This window comes from Dryobates pubescens, chromosome 32 (assembly GCF_014839835.1).
Source record: "Dryobates pubescens isolate bDryPub1 chromosome 32, bDryPub1.pri, whole genome shotgun sequence".
Lineage (NCBI taxonomy): Eukaryota > Metazoa > Chordata > Aves > Piciformes > Picidae > Dryobates > Dryobates pubescens.
In genome coordinates, this window is record NC_071643.1 from 6,942,119 (window position 1) to 6,958,530 (window position 16,412).

Sequence of the window (16,412 nt, forward strand, 5' to 3'; positions counted from 1 at the left end):
TGCTTTCAGCACTAATTTTTGGTCCTTTGGTCCTCAAATAATATTTCCAAAGTGTAAATCCACACTGATTCCAATAGGCTGCCATCTGCTTTTATAATTTTACATTACTTTTAACCACTTAAGGTATTGCTTACAGTATTTTTTTCCTAATCTTTGTTTTGCAAGAGGAAAGAGTGGAGGTGGGTCAGTAACATTTCCTGTCACTGTGCCTTCAGTAATTTGGTGATTTAGTGTGTGCTTCTTTAACGATCAAAGTGTAATAGTTTCGTGTGTTAAGATTAGGCAAACAAACGGCGTTCCTTTATGAAGATCTGAATGATTAAAGGATGGGACGTTGACATCGTTCACAGCCAGGTCAGATGTGCAGCGTGGTCCCAATGCCAACAGCGCTATGCCCGTCGAGCCGAGCCAGACTCAGCCCGAGGCTGCGGGGCCCACACCTCCGAGCGCGCCGTGCGACCGGGACCGACGCGCCCCGCTTCATCTCCGCTGCAGCAGCGGGCGAGCCTCCGCAGCGCCACACACCTATGGCGGAGGGCGAGGCGGGGCTTGGCCACACGTCCCTCCCCCGGCGGCGGCAGCAGCGTGCACCCGGGAGTAGTGGCCACAAGCGGCTCCTGTTGCGCCGCCGGGTGCCCCCGCTGCCCGGGTCCTCCCACTGCCGTATAAAGCCTGGGGCAGGCGCCGGCGCTTTTCGTTCCTACCCGCAGCGGAGGAGGGAGAGGGCCCCGGGGTGCGGCGGCTCCTCAGATACCGGTTTTCACTCTCGTTTACCCCGCCCCCCTCTCGGGGGCTGGCGGCGCGGGGAGCGGCGGCAGGCCAGCGGGTGTGGAGGGGGAACATGGCGTGGAGCGGCTGCTGGCCGCCGCGCCTCCTCCTGCCGCTGCTGCTGGCCATGGCGTTGCTGGTCGCGGCGGAGGAGCGGCGCCCCGAGCCCGCAGGTGAGGCACGGGGCGGTGTGGGGGTTCGGGGTGCGATGGCGGAGCCCCACGGCCCCGCCGCCTGTGGAAGCTGCATTTGGGCGCGGCATGGGTGGCTGCGGTGGGGATGCGCTGCCGGCCAGTACCGTCTCCTTTGTGCTTGCCGGCTCGGTGACGCTGACCAGGAGAGGAAAACCCTCCCGGCTCCCATGTAGGGGCTGGGAACCACCGCTTTCCCCCTTTATTAAGCCCCCTCCCCATCCCCCTTTTCCGCTTCTCACTTTAAAATGCCGCTCTGGGCTCCGGAGCGGGAGGGGGCTGCGGCGCTGGCTTGGGCTGGGCTATCCAGGTTGCCCTCGAAAGGAACCGCTGGCTGGAAGTGTTTTAATCCCACGGAGTGAGTCATACAGAAATAGATGCATAACCCTCCCTGAAAAAGGAAATAGTCCTTAATGGGAATTGAGTCCTGACTTTCTCATTATCCCCTCCCTCCCCCCCGCTTTTCTTTCCCTGGTACAAGGTGGCGATGAATATGTTCTTCCAAGGCCGGGAAAGGCATAGCGTCATTTTGTTTCTTCCCTGATGTGTGGCAACCACCGATAAAGTTTCCTACTTAGTGCAGAACATAGCTGAAGACTTCAGTGCCCATTCTCGTCCCGCAGAGGCTTGCTTGCTCTTTGCTCTTTGTATTTTGTAGTCACTTTAACTTCAGGGAGACAGAAGTTTTATATCCAGCATGTAAAATACAAGAATGCATACAGGATAGTTTCTTCAGGGAGAGGTGGCCAAGCACACATATGTCTAACTATATGCCAAAACGTATTTCTTGTGCTAATAGCGTTTTGGAATTTCTACTTCTGACTTCTATTTTAGGCATACAAAGATATTTCATCCCACTAGATTATTACCACATGATTCTTTCTTGGCTTGCTTACCCAAGAGTATAATCAAGTTATTTTTAATGTCTAGCTTAATTTTCTTCTAGTGTACAGAAGGAAGCCTCTTTGTCTGAGAAGCAAGTTTTGTCAGCGAGTTCTATTTTTAATAGGAAAACTGCTGACTTGGTTGATAACTACTATAAAATACTATTTTCCTTTTATTTTTGAAGAAAGGTGTTGATGAATACCAGACTTCAGTTTCTTGACGCTTCATGCAACTTGGTGTGAAGGCAGTACTCAAAGACATAATTTGCTTGTCGGATTTCAAAGCCAGTCTGTTAGCATTGTTTGCTTCAGAAGTAAGCTGTAACAAGAGTGCCTGGAACTGATTCCCGAGCTGCATCTTTTTTTCTTAATACGACTTTACTCGTAAAGGCTTGGAAAAGTTCTACCAAGAGAAGTGCCTGTTGCACAGCAATTGTTGCTTGAGCAGTCAGCACAGCCCTGTGGCAAACCATATTTGCAGAAATCGCTCCTGTGCTCCTTTGCCTCAGCTTTGTGCTTCAAGCAGTCAGAGAAGAGCATTGTTGAGCCGTGCAGATACAACAGTTTATTGTGTTAAAACAACAGTTAAAATAGTTCTTGTGTGCTCTTCTTGCTTATCTTGTAATGTTGCTTATCTTGTAATGCAGTCCAGGACGTGCAGAAGGCAAGTGGAAAAGATAATTGTCATTGTTGTAGAAGCAGACGCTGATCTTGGCAACAGATGTAAATGATGTTCCCACCTAAAATATTTCATTGGCCATTTGTTCGCATGGGAATGGTTTCATCACCTTTGAGTTTGTTCCCTACAGCAGCTGTAGAGACTTGGCTGGCTGGTGTGTGGCTGTGCTGAAATGTTGGGAGTCACAGGTTTTAACGGTGTCAAATGGGCAGATTTTGAGGTGAGCCCCATGGTTTATTGCTGACTGTGTGCTCCTGAAATGTAAGGGGTGGGAGGATGGGTCATGAGGGGGTTTGTTGTGGAGAGGTCCCTGGCGATGTGGGTGGCTTTACAGAGCCAGGCTGGTTGGGAGATGTGGGCAGCCTAGCAGGCTGTGGGAGCCAGCAAGCCAGCAGGCTTTCCTCCACCCCAGTGACCAATAAATGCTGGTCAGAAATGCTTGAAGCAGTAATTTCTGTCTGGGCTAGCTGTGTAAGGACACATTTGGAGATGCAAGATGTACTGTTGCCTTTTCTGAGGGGAGCTCAACCAAAATGGTTGCTGTGACAGTGATTGATAGGTCTTTCCCTCTGAGGCACCTTTGGAGTGCAAACAAGGGAATTAGGTAATTTAACCAATTGAACATGCTTACTAAAAGTGATGATAGCCTGCTTTGGTGTGAAGGAGAGGCCACGAAGTGCTGTGCTCTATGTCTGCATCCATCTCTTTGCCCAGTTTTCTGTTTCTTTACTGGTGCTGCATTTTCTCATCTATTACTACGTTATCTAGAACTGCTATATAAACCTGTGTTGAGGGAAAAAACCCTTTAGGTCTCTTGGGAGTTGTGTGTCATTTTTGTGAGGACTGTATGAAAAAGCTGCCACCTGCCTCTTAGAGGTGAGAGGTAAAGGCAGAGAACAACATACTCTGCACCTGACTCAGAAGGAAGCAGCATTTGGTGTACCTGTGTCCCCAGGGATGCCATCACTCTGAGTTTCTGGGGATTATGCAGGAATGCATGTAGCATTTGTGTGCACCACTTAAAATAGCTCCCACATATTTTAGACTCCAGTTCTGAAATAAATGGTGAATAACAAGCAGTGTGTGGTAGGTGGAGTGTGTGTTTGGAAATTACTTAAAAATAAGCAAACGTGGCTGTGGGGGTGCAAAGAATCAACGTCATTCTTTTGTCACTTAGTTTTTTCCCCTTGAAAACACTTGTTCTTGAAGACAACCTAAGTTGGCTGTCTTGAGTTCTTTGTGGCAACTAGTTTAGAGGCTGCACAATGGCAGTCTCTGTTGCAAACGAAAAAAAAAGTAGACTTATTTTTGGCCAGGCTGTTCATCTTTCCTAAGGAAATAAGAAGGGAATAATCAAGTTGTGTAGATAGACCACAGTGGGGGGGATGTCATGTTGCTTCTCTGTGATATGCAGTGGTATTGGATAAGATCACTGCAACTTTGACTGTGAAATACGTTTCTAATTAAAGCAGGAAAAAGAGCAGTTGTGACATTTATCAGAAGTATTTGATGCTGTAAATTGCTGTACAGGAGGCTGTGGAATAACCACCATGGTTCCCCCACCCTGGGAGAGTTTTGTGTGACATGTATTCCTGTCAAGAATCTGAACAGATCATTTCTCAAAGTTTTCTTCATATTAGTAGCATATACTGGAGAGTAAGGATTTGCTTCTGATCAGGTTCCTGTGTTTTGTTTTTTCTTTCACTACTGATTTCTTAAACAAAAGTGACTCAGTCATTTCGTATCGAAGTGATGTATGCAGTATTTGTAATTAATACAAGCAAACTGTAAGGAGGGGAAAGAAAATGCCAGAAGAATGCTAAACAAAAATGGCTTTGGGATTTAAGTGCCATTCCTCTGAGAATGAGTTATATATCTGTGGATCTTAGTATTAGTGCACTGAATGAGCCCAGTAGGGGTTTCTGCTGAAATCAGCTGTGCAGAAAATAATCAGTATCTGATAGAATTGCTCTTTAAATATTTTATAATTCCCCCACCCCAAAAAGTAAAAATGCATTGTTTACCTCTAGTTTTGTAGTTCACATGAAACCTTTATCCATCAGAAGTGTTCCCTTAGGCTATCCTTGTAAGTAGTTCATTAATTCTGGCTTTATGTTAATGTAAAGCAACTGTATCTGTGTTGGATCAAAATTGGTCTATAAACCTAATATCTGAACTTTCTGGGTCAAGTGTTTGATCTTAAAAGCATCTTTAAATGTGTCTTATGTGATATGTCACGGTGTCTTGTGTCAGAAGTCGGACAGATGTTTTCAGTGCTCCTTTGTGATTGGAAGGATTGAGTGGTTCAAGGAAGGGCGCTGCTTGTGTCTCGCACAAATGGAATTTAAGTTGCTTGCTCACACAGAAGAGGCATATTGGAACAGGCTAGGTTTTTTCCTCTTTCTAGGTTTCTGTGGCTTGCATTTCTGTTTGGAGGATTTTACATGTCCAGTATCTGGACATAGGCTCAGATGTGAAATTGTAGGGCAGATTTTTCCAAGTGAACTGACCAGTTGGGATGTTGGTGTCTACTGACAACATCAACCATGGTGTCTGCTTGAAGAACAGTAAACACTTCTTCAGGATTGCTCCAGTTCTGGCTCTAGTCTCTTTTCTTTTTTTCTTCTAAAGCAAAGACTAGTTTAAGGAGAAGTTGTTATTGCAAATCTTAGCTGCTAAGTTTCATTGATGGCTTGATTAGCTGTTAGAAAGCAGGCTTTAACAATGCCTGGTGCTGTGTGACTGCTTCTGTTTAAACAGCTGGATTTCTAAACAATAGCTTAAGAAGAGGCATGCTCTTCTCTAGATACATATTTATGAGAGAGACAGAGAGGGCAAGTCCATGAAAAGGCAGAAGCTGAGTAAACTTTCTCACTTAGACAGCTGATGTTAATTGTGTCCCACTCTCAGCTGCACAGCCCTGATGACAGTTTATAGCAGGGCCATCCAATTGGCATGTTCAAACAAGACCAGTCTGTGCCATGACTCCATCCACTCCCGCTCTCAAGAAGATTTTTGTGGTTTGATTGGTATCTAGGCACTCGTAAACAGCTGTAACCTGATCTGTTCTCCACTTGTCAGGAAGTTAGGCAGCTCTCCTTCAAGGAGCTGCTTCATGCATGGCAATGATGTCATTGACTAACTGTTGATTTAAATTTTTTTCTTATCTGGGAAATAAGGAACATATCTTTGCTTTACTGATTCATTAAACAGAGTCTCATCCAAATCCAGTGAAGCTGGTGGAAAAAGTCTTGACTACTGCTGCTTAAAATCTGGTTTTGTTCAGCTATCAAAATGAGGAAATCATGTGTTAGAAGGAGTGCAGCCTGAGCACTGGCCAGTGCTGCACCCGGGACTGGCATGGGTGATTGATGAGTGCACATACAGGTCTTAATGAGCTCTTGTTGAGTGCATGTTCAATACTACTAAATTAAAAGAAAGTAATTTAATTGCAGAGACTGAATCAACTTTCAAATGTTTTCTGAAATCAGTTGTCTATTTAATAGTGGCAGCAACTGCTGATCTTTGGAAGTGTGTGTATATATATATACACATATACAAAGATTAATTACACAGATATACTCTGTGGGTGTTTATTCTTTTTGGTTTGTTTTTGAACTAGCTCAATTCAGCAGTTGATTTCCATGTAATCATTTTAGATGTTGTATCTGAGATCAGGAATGATGTGGTAAAAGGCAGGCATTAAGCAGCAGCTCAGTAGGCTTGCTGTTTGAGTCAGTACACGTGGAAGAGGGAAATGCTTGTTCACATCCCTGTGGGCTGTGACTTAAAACGCAAGAGAATTTCTTAGCATGAGAAGTCCTCACTAGCTTCATAAACTTCAGATTCTGAAATGCACAATTGCTGTAGCACTGTTCACCTCTTCATAAACAGGTTTAGATGGCAGATATTTAACAGTAATGAGACTCCCTCCTTGGGAAACGTCAATTTGGATTCAGTTAGCAGGAAAAAACAAATCACTATGAACCCCCCCCCAAATCAAACAAAATTGAAAACTTTAGTGTCCTGTCCAAGCCCTGTATGTTAGCAGATACTAATCTAACATAAATGATATATTATGAGAAAATTCAGAGCACCTCTTGCTTAATATAAGCATACATTTCTGCTAGCCCAGCTGCTTTGCTCCTTTAAAACATGAGAAGATGGAAGGCCCTCTAACAGGTAACATTTACTGTGGCTGAGGAGGTTGCAACATTCCCAGCTATGCAAAGGAACTGAAAGTGGCAAATTTGACATTTTCATTCTGAAAACTTCCTGTCTGTACTAGTTCCATTCACTGGCTCAGGACACTGTTGGGACTTTTGATACCAGTAATTACTGCTCTGTAACATCAGCAAGGTCTACTTAGAGGGACAGAGGAAGGATTATCCACAGACAGCCCATGCATTCAGCCTCCCTTGATAACCACAAATGCCAGTTGTGGTCCTAAACTGTTTGCAGCAGTTGAAAGGCAGCAGTAATTTATTTATATATATTTTTTTTTGGCAGGTTGAATCATTTTGAGAATCAGGTTGCAGCAGAGTTGATACCCACATAATTACATTAGTTCTGCAATGACTAATCAAAATGTATCAAAAGACTGACTTCTATTTACTTGGCTTTAATTTAATATGCCTGGTTGAATGTGGCAGAGTGTGGTGGTTTGAAAGGAAAGGCTCTGCTTTCCTTCCCCCACTGAGAAAGAGACCACGGCTAAACCCAGTCAGAGAAATGAGAGTATATTTTACAAGGAAACAGATTATATGTAACACAACAAATACAGGGATTTTACAATATACAAAGAATAGAATAGAATTAACCAGGTTGGAAGAGACCTTCGAGATCATCATGTCCAACCTATCATCCGACACCACCTAATCAACTAAACCATACAACCAAGCATCCTGTCAAGCCTAAGGTACTAATAGCTGTCCAAGAAGAGTGTATTACTTTGGGAAATTAAATAAATAATGTCTGTGCTGCTCTTTGTATTTTGCAGTAAAATGTGTGTGTATTGAAGTGCAGTGATCAACAGGAGGTTTGTGATACAGACCAAACTTTCAGGAGAGGTCTGTACGAGAAGGTCTGCTTCTTGTTGCTGTCCCTGGAGGTGTTTAAGGAAAGATTGGATGTGGAGCTTAGGGCATAGTTTGGACTTGATCTCTGAGGTCTGTTCCAGCCTCAGTAACTCTGTGATTCAAAATCTGTCCTTTAAGATTTATTTAAAGCATTGCTTCTTAGAAATCCATGTCTCTCTCATGAGTAGGGGTAGGAAATCAGTGTGCACTACGTGTTTGGCACCCCGTGACTCTTCTTAACTTGCTGTTAATTCTAATTGAATCTTTTATTGTAAATCTTGTTACTTTTCAACCTTTCATGTTTTGTTTTGTTTTTTTTCAAGCATGGATTTTTTTTTTTCCTTACAGCAATGTAATCATGGTATCGAATTGCAGAGGATCCATTATTACAGGGGATCATGGCCATGGTTAATGGAGCTTTGAAACCAGTTTGCCTCTCTGGGAAGCAGTAAGCTATAGGATGAGTGGAGGCATGCAGCAAAGTGTTCTGTGTGAAACAGAAATTGACTGTATGATACAAATATCAGAATAAAAAAAGTCCCCAGAATTTACATATATGAGGTGGTAGTGTCTATGAACCACTCATCTTTCCTCCTCCTGCAGTGAAATGTGCATTCCTTTTCTGAGCAAAGAGGATGGCCGTGTTTATTGTTTCAGCACATTGTTCTGTTTCTAAGGAATCCTGGGGGAAAATGAATGGTTGTTGAGTGTCTGTGACTTTTCCCCTCTTTATGCCAGAAGTTTTCTTTAACCAGAAATTCCTCTTTCAGATTACTGCTTGCTTCGACAATGTGTGTCATATAAACTGATACTGGGTAGATACAGATGTTCAAAGTTCGTGGTTCTATTTCATGCTGTGTACTTGACATCTTTGTTTGCTGCTGGATTACATTAACCTAGTGTGTGTATATATATATAGGTATAATTTGTAATCATGGTGGCATTGCATGTGATTGGTTTTTGCTGGATATTTTCCAACAGGCTTTATATCAGTTGTTTTTTCTGGTTCTCAGTAAGTTTTGTCTTACTCAGAAGGTACTGTAGGGTAGTTTACATTTTCCAGGATATCTTCAAGTTAAGGACATTACAGGGGGTTAGTTGTGTAGCAGCTGTGTTCCTAAATAGTCTTCAAAGTTTTATTCCTGCAGAATTTACCAGTTTTATTTGAAAGTTAAGAGAAACTGTAGATCTTCAGTCCCAGTTATGGATTGTTTTGAGGACTATTCTTCTAGGTCACCATCGTTTTACTTGCTGAGTACTGAAGTTGGGTGGGTTTTTTGGTTGTGGGGGTTTTGTTGTTATTTTATTTGGTGTGGGATTATTTCTTTTTCAGGTGTGTGTGAAACTATTGATTTCCCACAACTTGCATCTCTAGAGATGTGGGAGGTATAATAGATGCAGTATGATAGGTGCTTAAATAATGGGCTTGGATGCATCCATATAACTCTTCCAGATATCCATCTTCTCTTCCAGGCATCTGCCTGGTCTGTCTCATTTATTCCTTAATCATGCAGATCACTGCCAAGGTTGCTATCTGACCTTTGACAGTGTCTGTGGGGTGTTTTTTACTTGAAAATTTTAAATCCACAGAAGTATTCCTAATATGGTTGCTTTCCCCACAGTCTTTAACAATTTATTTGCTTGCCTGAAACCTCCGGTGAGTTATTCTGCAAGCATTTGTACATCTTTATTCTTATTTCGTGGTGTTACTCTGAGCAGTTCTGGGTGGGATGTAATCTGCACACAGGAAAGTAGACCTTTTAATGTAGATGTATTCCAGGAACCAACCATCATTTGTTTACCATTATAAACCACCAGTTTTAAAGACAGAGGTACCTTTTAATGGCATAATGTGGTACCATGCACAGATATCCATTGATTTTGCAGCTCCCTTCTCTTCTCCCAGGCAACCAGCACCAGAACAAGGGGACACAGTCTCAAGCTGTGCCAGGGGAGGTTTAGACTCGAGGTGAGGAAAAAGTTCTTCACTGAGCGAGTCATTCGTCATTGGAATGGGCTGCCCAGGGAGGTGGTGAAGTCGCCGTCCCTGGAGGTGTTCAAGAGGAGATAGGACGTGGCACTTGGTGCCATGGTCCAGTTGTGAGGTCTGTTGGAACAGGTTGGACTTCATGATCCTTGGGGTCTCTTCCAACCTTAGTTACTGTGAAACTGTGAGAAGTCCACAGTACTTGAATCCAAGGCCCAGATACGAGCTGCCACGTGACTCTGAGCATTATCCTCAGTTTTAGGTGCCCTAAAGCCACTGTAGTAATGCCTGCAAACCCTGGTAGAAATGTAGTAATCTGTGTCAGCCTTTATTCAAGATAAATGGGTGTGTCTGGAATGACTGCAGTTCTTTGTGTACTTCTCTGCCAAGGGACAAGGAGAGAGGTTGCTGCTATTTAAAGGAGTCCTGCCATGGCAGTTTCTGGTGGAGACTTTGCCAAGCAAATCACTGGAGACAAAGGCTATAGATTATAGCTCTTATTCCTGGAAATAAATTTTTATGATGCACTCAGAACCCTGATAGCAGCAGCACAAAAGACTGAGTACGAGTGAGATGGTTTTTACAAATAATAAAAACTAGTACATTGTGTGTGCTCTCCATGCAGTATTGTCTTTCACAACTTGAGTGCCAAAGGGTTTCCAAATTTGCATGTAAAAATGAATTGTTTGTCACTGGATATACTTTTCTTGGCCAAACACGTGCTCTCTTGGGCTTGCTTTCAAAACAGAACAGCTGTTTTCTGAATGTAACTATTGGGAAGCTCTCTGAAATAATTGCTCTCTAGTAAACTTCAGGACCCTTGTAGCTGGCATGAAGCTCTTCAGAGATTTTTTTTCACACCTTCCTGTCAAACTTCAGTATATGGTTTGCATTTCCTTTTAACATAAACTGAGTTGACTTGTGGAAGTAAATGCCAAGCTTGGTAATCCCCTCCAGTGACTGCCAAGATGCCTCTGGCAGGCTGTGTGCTGGGGGAGCCCAGCCTTGTGGCAGCCCATACCCTCTGTGGTGTCCCAGTACCCTGCAAGTGTGGAGAGCTGTGACCACCTGCTGTGTTCTTGGCTTCATGTGTGTTTGCATTTTGAGGATGCTGTTACCGTTTGTTGGAAAACATTACCGAGAGTGTGTATACATCCCCCTCCTGTGAGGGAGTTAAACTGGATAGTTTGTCTGTGTAAGACTATAAAGCAGAGCTGCATAGCATAGACACCTGGGTAGAGGGCAAGGCAAGAGTTTGTGCCGAAGTGGATGGTGAAACAGGGACAATGCTAGCTGGAGACTTCATGGCATTTTTGCAGACTGATAATTTTGCACCTTGGTCCCTGGAGAGTAAGGGGCCACAGTGGTAACTCAGGAGCTGAGTAACTGCAGGGAGCTTTCTGGTCTTAAGCCCAGGCTGTCTGGAAACAAGTGGTGCCCAGGAGCCAGTGCAGTGATGCTGCTGGGGACTCTGGGCAAATCCCTCCACTTCTCTGCAACATTTAGAAGTGATGCAACCTGTGATAAGGGCTCTGTGCTTCAATGAACCTCTGTACTAGCAAGGCTTTTTGTGGGACCAAACTTGCTCTGCACAGCAGGGATATGTGGATGGCTGTGGTTAAAATAGATGTAGCTGAGCACATCCTGAAATGGAAGTGGCACTTGGATAAATTTACTTCTCTGGAATCTGCGTTGTACTTGACAGTCCTGGAGTTCGTGAAAGTCACTCTGGACTGGTGTTACTAGACACAAACAGGACAGGTGTTAGAAGAGTTTTTGGTACCTAAATGCAGCAAACAAGGAGTAGTTTTTTTTCAAAGGGAATAAGTTAAAAGGTTAAAAAGAAGCAGAAGTATGTGGTCAGAAGCATTTTCTTCACTTGCTTTGACTAGAGGAAACAAGTATCTCCATGCTACACTTAGTGGAGCTCTGCCAGTAAGAGTACTGCAAGTTGTCACATCTAAATAGTCACAGGAGCCTGCAGGAATTGGAGTAATCTTAGCTTCAAGTTTTGTGACTGCAAACTGAACTCAGGCAGCCTACTTAGATTGCTGCTTTGGCCGTGAGTATAATACATGTTCTTTTGCAGTTTCATGCAAATGTAATCTGCATTATTTGTCTGCTTGGCTTTCTCTGTTTTATATAGTTCAGGCTGAAATCCCTTATGATTTGGCACATCCTCCTATTCCACAAAACTGAAATAACATATGAGGCTTCATAGTGAATCTTGAAATACATGAACAGTGGGTAGGTGAAATTACTGCAGCTTCCATGGAAAGAGAGCTGTAATACCACATAAAGAACAGCAGATTTTGTTTGGTGGGTTTTTGCTTGCCAAACTGTATTGGTACATTCATTTAGAATCATAGAATCATGGAATGCCTTGGGTGGGAAGGGGCCTCCAAAGATCTTCCAGTCCAACCCCCCTTCAGTGAACAGTTACATCTTCAACTAGATAAGGTAGCCCAGAGCCCCGTCGAGCCTCACCTTGAGTGTTTCCAAAGGATGGGTCCTCAACTTGCTCCCTGGACAGCCTGTTCCAGTGTTCCACTACCCTCATGATAAAGAGCTTGTTCCCACCATTTAATCTAAATCTGCTCCAATTTAAAACAATTTCCCCTCATCCTATTGCTACAGGCCTTTGTAAACAGTCCCTCTCCAGCCTTCTTGTAGACCCCCTTATGGTACTGGAAGGCTGCTCTAAGATCTCTCTGAAGCCTTCTCTTTTTCATGGTGAACAGCCCTAGCTCTCTCAGCCTGTCCTCAGGGAGGTGTTCTAGCCCCCTGATCATTTTTGTGGCCCTCCTGGACCTGTTCTGTCAGATCCGTATTCTTCCTCTGTTGAGGGCTCCAGAGCTGGATGCAATACTCCAGGTGAGGTCTTACCAGAGCAAAGTGACAGAATCACCTCTCTCAATCTGCTGTCCACATGTCCTATGATCCAGCCTAGGATGTGATTTGCCTTCTGGGCTGCTGGCACACATGGTTGGCTCATGTCCAGCTTCTCATCCACCAGCACCCCTGAGTCCTTTTCTGCAGGGGTGCTCTCAATTTCATCATCCCCCAGCCTGTATTGATATTGAGGATTGCTCCGACCTGGGTGCAGGACCTTAGATTTTGCTTTGTTGTACCTCATGAGGTTCACCTGGGCCTACCTCTCCAGCCTGTCCAGGTCCCTTTGGATGACATCCTGTCCTTCAGACTTACCAACTGTACCACTTAGCTTGGTATCATCTGCAAATCTGCTGAGGCTGCACTCAATCTCACAGTTGGTATCATTGATGAAGGTATTGCACAGCACTGGTCCCAGTACAGACCCTTGAGGGACACCACTTGTCACCTGTCTCCATCTGGACATTGAGCCATTGACCACTATCCTTTGGATGTGATCATCCAACCAATTCCTTATCCACTGGACAGTCCACCTGTCAAATCTCTCCATCTAAGAGAGAAGACTGTTGTGAAGGACTGTGACAAAAGATTTACATAGTGCTTTGACTTAGTGACTGTGAAAGGAATATGCCACAGCCTCACCTACACTACCATTTACATCATGTTGTCAAGTACAAATTCTGAAAACTCTGCTCTTAGCATTCCTTGGGAAGGGGTAGATATGAAATATGTCTATCCCAGACCAAATTCCATGGTTAGAGTCAGTGCTTGACTGGTCACCTAGGACGTGTTCAATAATGGATTTGCTTGGCTTGGCAATGCAGTTTGGTATGATTGAGTTCTTCTAGTTCTCTCTCATTTAAAAACACAGTGCTTGAACAAAAATTAATCATAACCTAATCTGTTCCATAGAGAAAAAGCCTTTCCTCTGTCTTCAGTTCTGTTTTAGTCATAGTCTGAGATACCATGTTTTTTATTCATTCTGTGGTGAATTCTGTGGAATTACTTTAGGTTGGATGACATTCAGAATAAATGATTATTGCTGTGTCAAGGGTAGACGTGAGTCAGTGTGTCTGTGAGTGCATTGCACTGAAATCCTCTCTGGAGATCTTCCTGGCCTTCTGAGATGTATTTGTGGGTTTTTTCTCTTGATATTTTGGGTACAAAAGACTGCTAGCACAGTACTGAAGTGGGGAAGAAGCTAGAGCAATTATCTTCCAAAGCTGTCTGCCCCATTTTTGTGTGTATGTGTTTAAGTTCAAGTGATTGAATAATTTCAAGTATTTCCACTTTCTTCTTTGCTGTAAGTGTAAGTCTGGTTCAGTAGAGCAGGCAGTTAAAATCTTTACTAGGTCTACTGAGGGCAATTAGTTGTTCCCCCCTTCCCCCACCAAACAACAAACAAACCCAAGAACCTCAACAAAAAAACTGTGGAAGAATGTGGGAGATGCTTGGGCACTGTCAGTTAAGAAATGTAGGAGCCCTGTGTAAGGCACAGAAGATGTTAAGCATTAGGGTTTGTGCAGTAGGTTCTGGGCCTATATAGTGCTGTCACTGCTTAAAGGTTACATCAAGGAATGACCAGGTAAGAGCAAAGCCATGGAGTGGACTGGATGGTTCAGAATATATGGAAACTCCTTCCAGGTCAGGAAAACCTATAAACTGGGGACTGAGAGAAAGCAAAGACAACATCATGTATGTTTGTCTTATCATTGCTCTTCCTTCATGCACTTCGTTACAGCTGCTGTTGAAGACAGACTAATCAAACCACTGACCTGTTAGAAGTGACCTATGGACCAGGGCTGAATCTAACCCATGTTTCAAGGGGCGAAAAAATATGAGTGGTTCCTGAGACTAGTCTCTGTAGTTTACCTGCTGTAGCTATTTTTGACAGACTTGAGTTTCATTAAAATAAATGGTTTTTTTCATGTTCCTCTCTAAGACAGGGCAGAAGTACCCTGGTACTTGGCTGCTGAGCATTGCATATGGCATTTGTGAGGCACATTTCTTCCACAGAGTGGGAAGCAGGTCATCATCACGTATGCTAAGCTCGATGGCATCAAGTAAAACCAAGTGGCACGTGGTGACTGATTTGAATGTTCTTAGGATGTCATCTATGGTGTCTGTGAGCTACCAAGTCTGTGGTTGTGAATGCAGTTGTTGCTTGAACTCATGCCAGACTGGGGAACTTCAGTGTGTTCTGGGATCCAAGCTGGCTTGAAATATTTGATGTTGGATAGGGGTACCACTTTTATCATAGCTTTGAATTATGTGTCTTGATTATGCAGTGTATTGTGGCAGGCTGCTGAATGTTGTTCAGCCCTTGAACATGAAAAGAAAATTGGTTGCATGGTCATTTGCCGGCATGCAGCAAGAGGGTAAAATAAGAACTTCATTTACAGAGAGTCTGAATAAATAAACAGCAACACTTGCTCTTTTGTCTCTGCCCAAGGACTTAAAAGCACTAAATGTTTGCTGTTGGGGGGCTGGTTCCCATGGTTTCTGCTTTTGCAGAGGTGGTGGTGTTGGTTGGTTTTGTGGGCTTTTTTTGTGACTTTATTTTTGTTTTCCTTCTCCCGCTTGCTTTCAGATGAGCTGCTGAGATTAGGTGGAGTTCCATGGTACCATTCAGTCCTGTGATTGAAATCTCATATAGCATTAGGTCAGGCTGAAAAATGTGTTTCTTTTTTTGTTTTGCAGATTCTTTCCTGCCCAGTAGTCATACTAAGTTTATTTTCATCTCTTGAGCTAGTTGCCTGCAGAATAGATAGATTTCTTTACCTCCTATTCCTGAGAACAATTCACATCACTTATTTTCTATAGCAGTTCTTGCTTCCTTATGGCTTATGCCTGTCATATGACAGTGTATTTGCCTCTTCTTTGACAGGCAGACAAGTAATAAAGCCCACTGCTCAGTACACTTATTTATTTGTTCTAAACTCTGGCCTGAAAACATTAATACATGTTCCTTCTTTTTCTCCCTCAGACAAACTCCTAGTTTTTACTGTAGCAACTAAAGAAACTGATGGCTTTCACCGTTTCATGCAAACTGCAAAGTACTTCAACTACACAGTGAAGGTATTGTATGTTTTCAGACCAAATAGTCACATTGTGCAGCCTTTAAGACAGAAACAGAGCAATAGTAGCTGAAACTGCATTAGCTTTCTTGCATGCTGGGGCAAAGTAAGACAGTTGCAGTGCTTGGGGGCAAGTAGGGCACTTACACATGGCCCTGCTGCTGGTGCTGTTGCTGACTTGCGGGCCCCATCTGAATGATCATAGAAGGGTGCTTCTTTCACTGCCTCAGGAACTATTTTAAGATTAGTAGCAATTGTGACCAGCATCTTCAGTCACTTAGAGGTTCTGTCATGTTTTATCACATAACCTTGCTTTTCAGTGTGGCTGACTTTATTTGCATGACTGTTTGCGGCAGCTGCATGGCACTTTGAAGTTCTGGATGTCTCCTTCCTCCTTAAAGAAGGCTAGGTCCCTGCTGCAGTGCAGGAGGGAAGGTCACAACTGAAAGTTTCACAGATCTTCCCAGGAGCCTGGAATTTCTGAGGACAAAACATTTCTATCATTCCTGCCAGCATTTTCTGCTTTGCTCTGTGCCTGCGTATGTTGCATACCGAGACTGGCCTCTGTGTGACCTTGGAGAAAGAGGGAGGACACTAACCTTCTAAACCTTCTCCAAAAAGATTCTGCAAGAGAAAATCCAGGAATCCAGATGGTATTGTGAAAGTGTTCTGATTAATTGCCACAGTGCCTACACCATAAATAGGAAATGTCTTGAGTCTCTAAATCTTGACTTCTACTCCTGAACCTGGCAGACTGGAGAAACCTTTCTTAATATGATAATGCTATACTAAAGCACTCAAAGGGCCTAAACCCCTGGCTACATCTTTTAGCATTCCAAATTTGTCCAAAACATCA

General features: G+C 43.5%; 1 protein-coding gene across 1 annotated transcript in view; it reads left to right on the forward strand.

The window, feature by feature from the left end:
- Positions 1-377: 377 nt before the first annotated feature.
- The window catches only part of PLOD2 (procollagen-lysine,2-oxoglutarate 5-dioxygenase 2), a 48,486-nt gene continuing 32,451 nt past the window's right edge, over positions 378-16,412 (forward strand). The window contains 3 exon segments of the mRNA XM_054175547.1: positions 378-701; positions 704-941; positions 15,466-15,557. Of these exon segments, the coding sequence (XP_054031522.1) occupies positions 378-701; positions 704-941; positions 15,466-15,557 (654 nt within the window).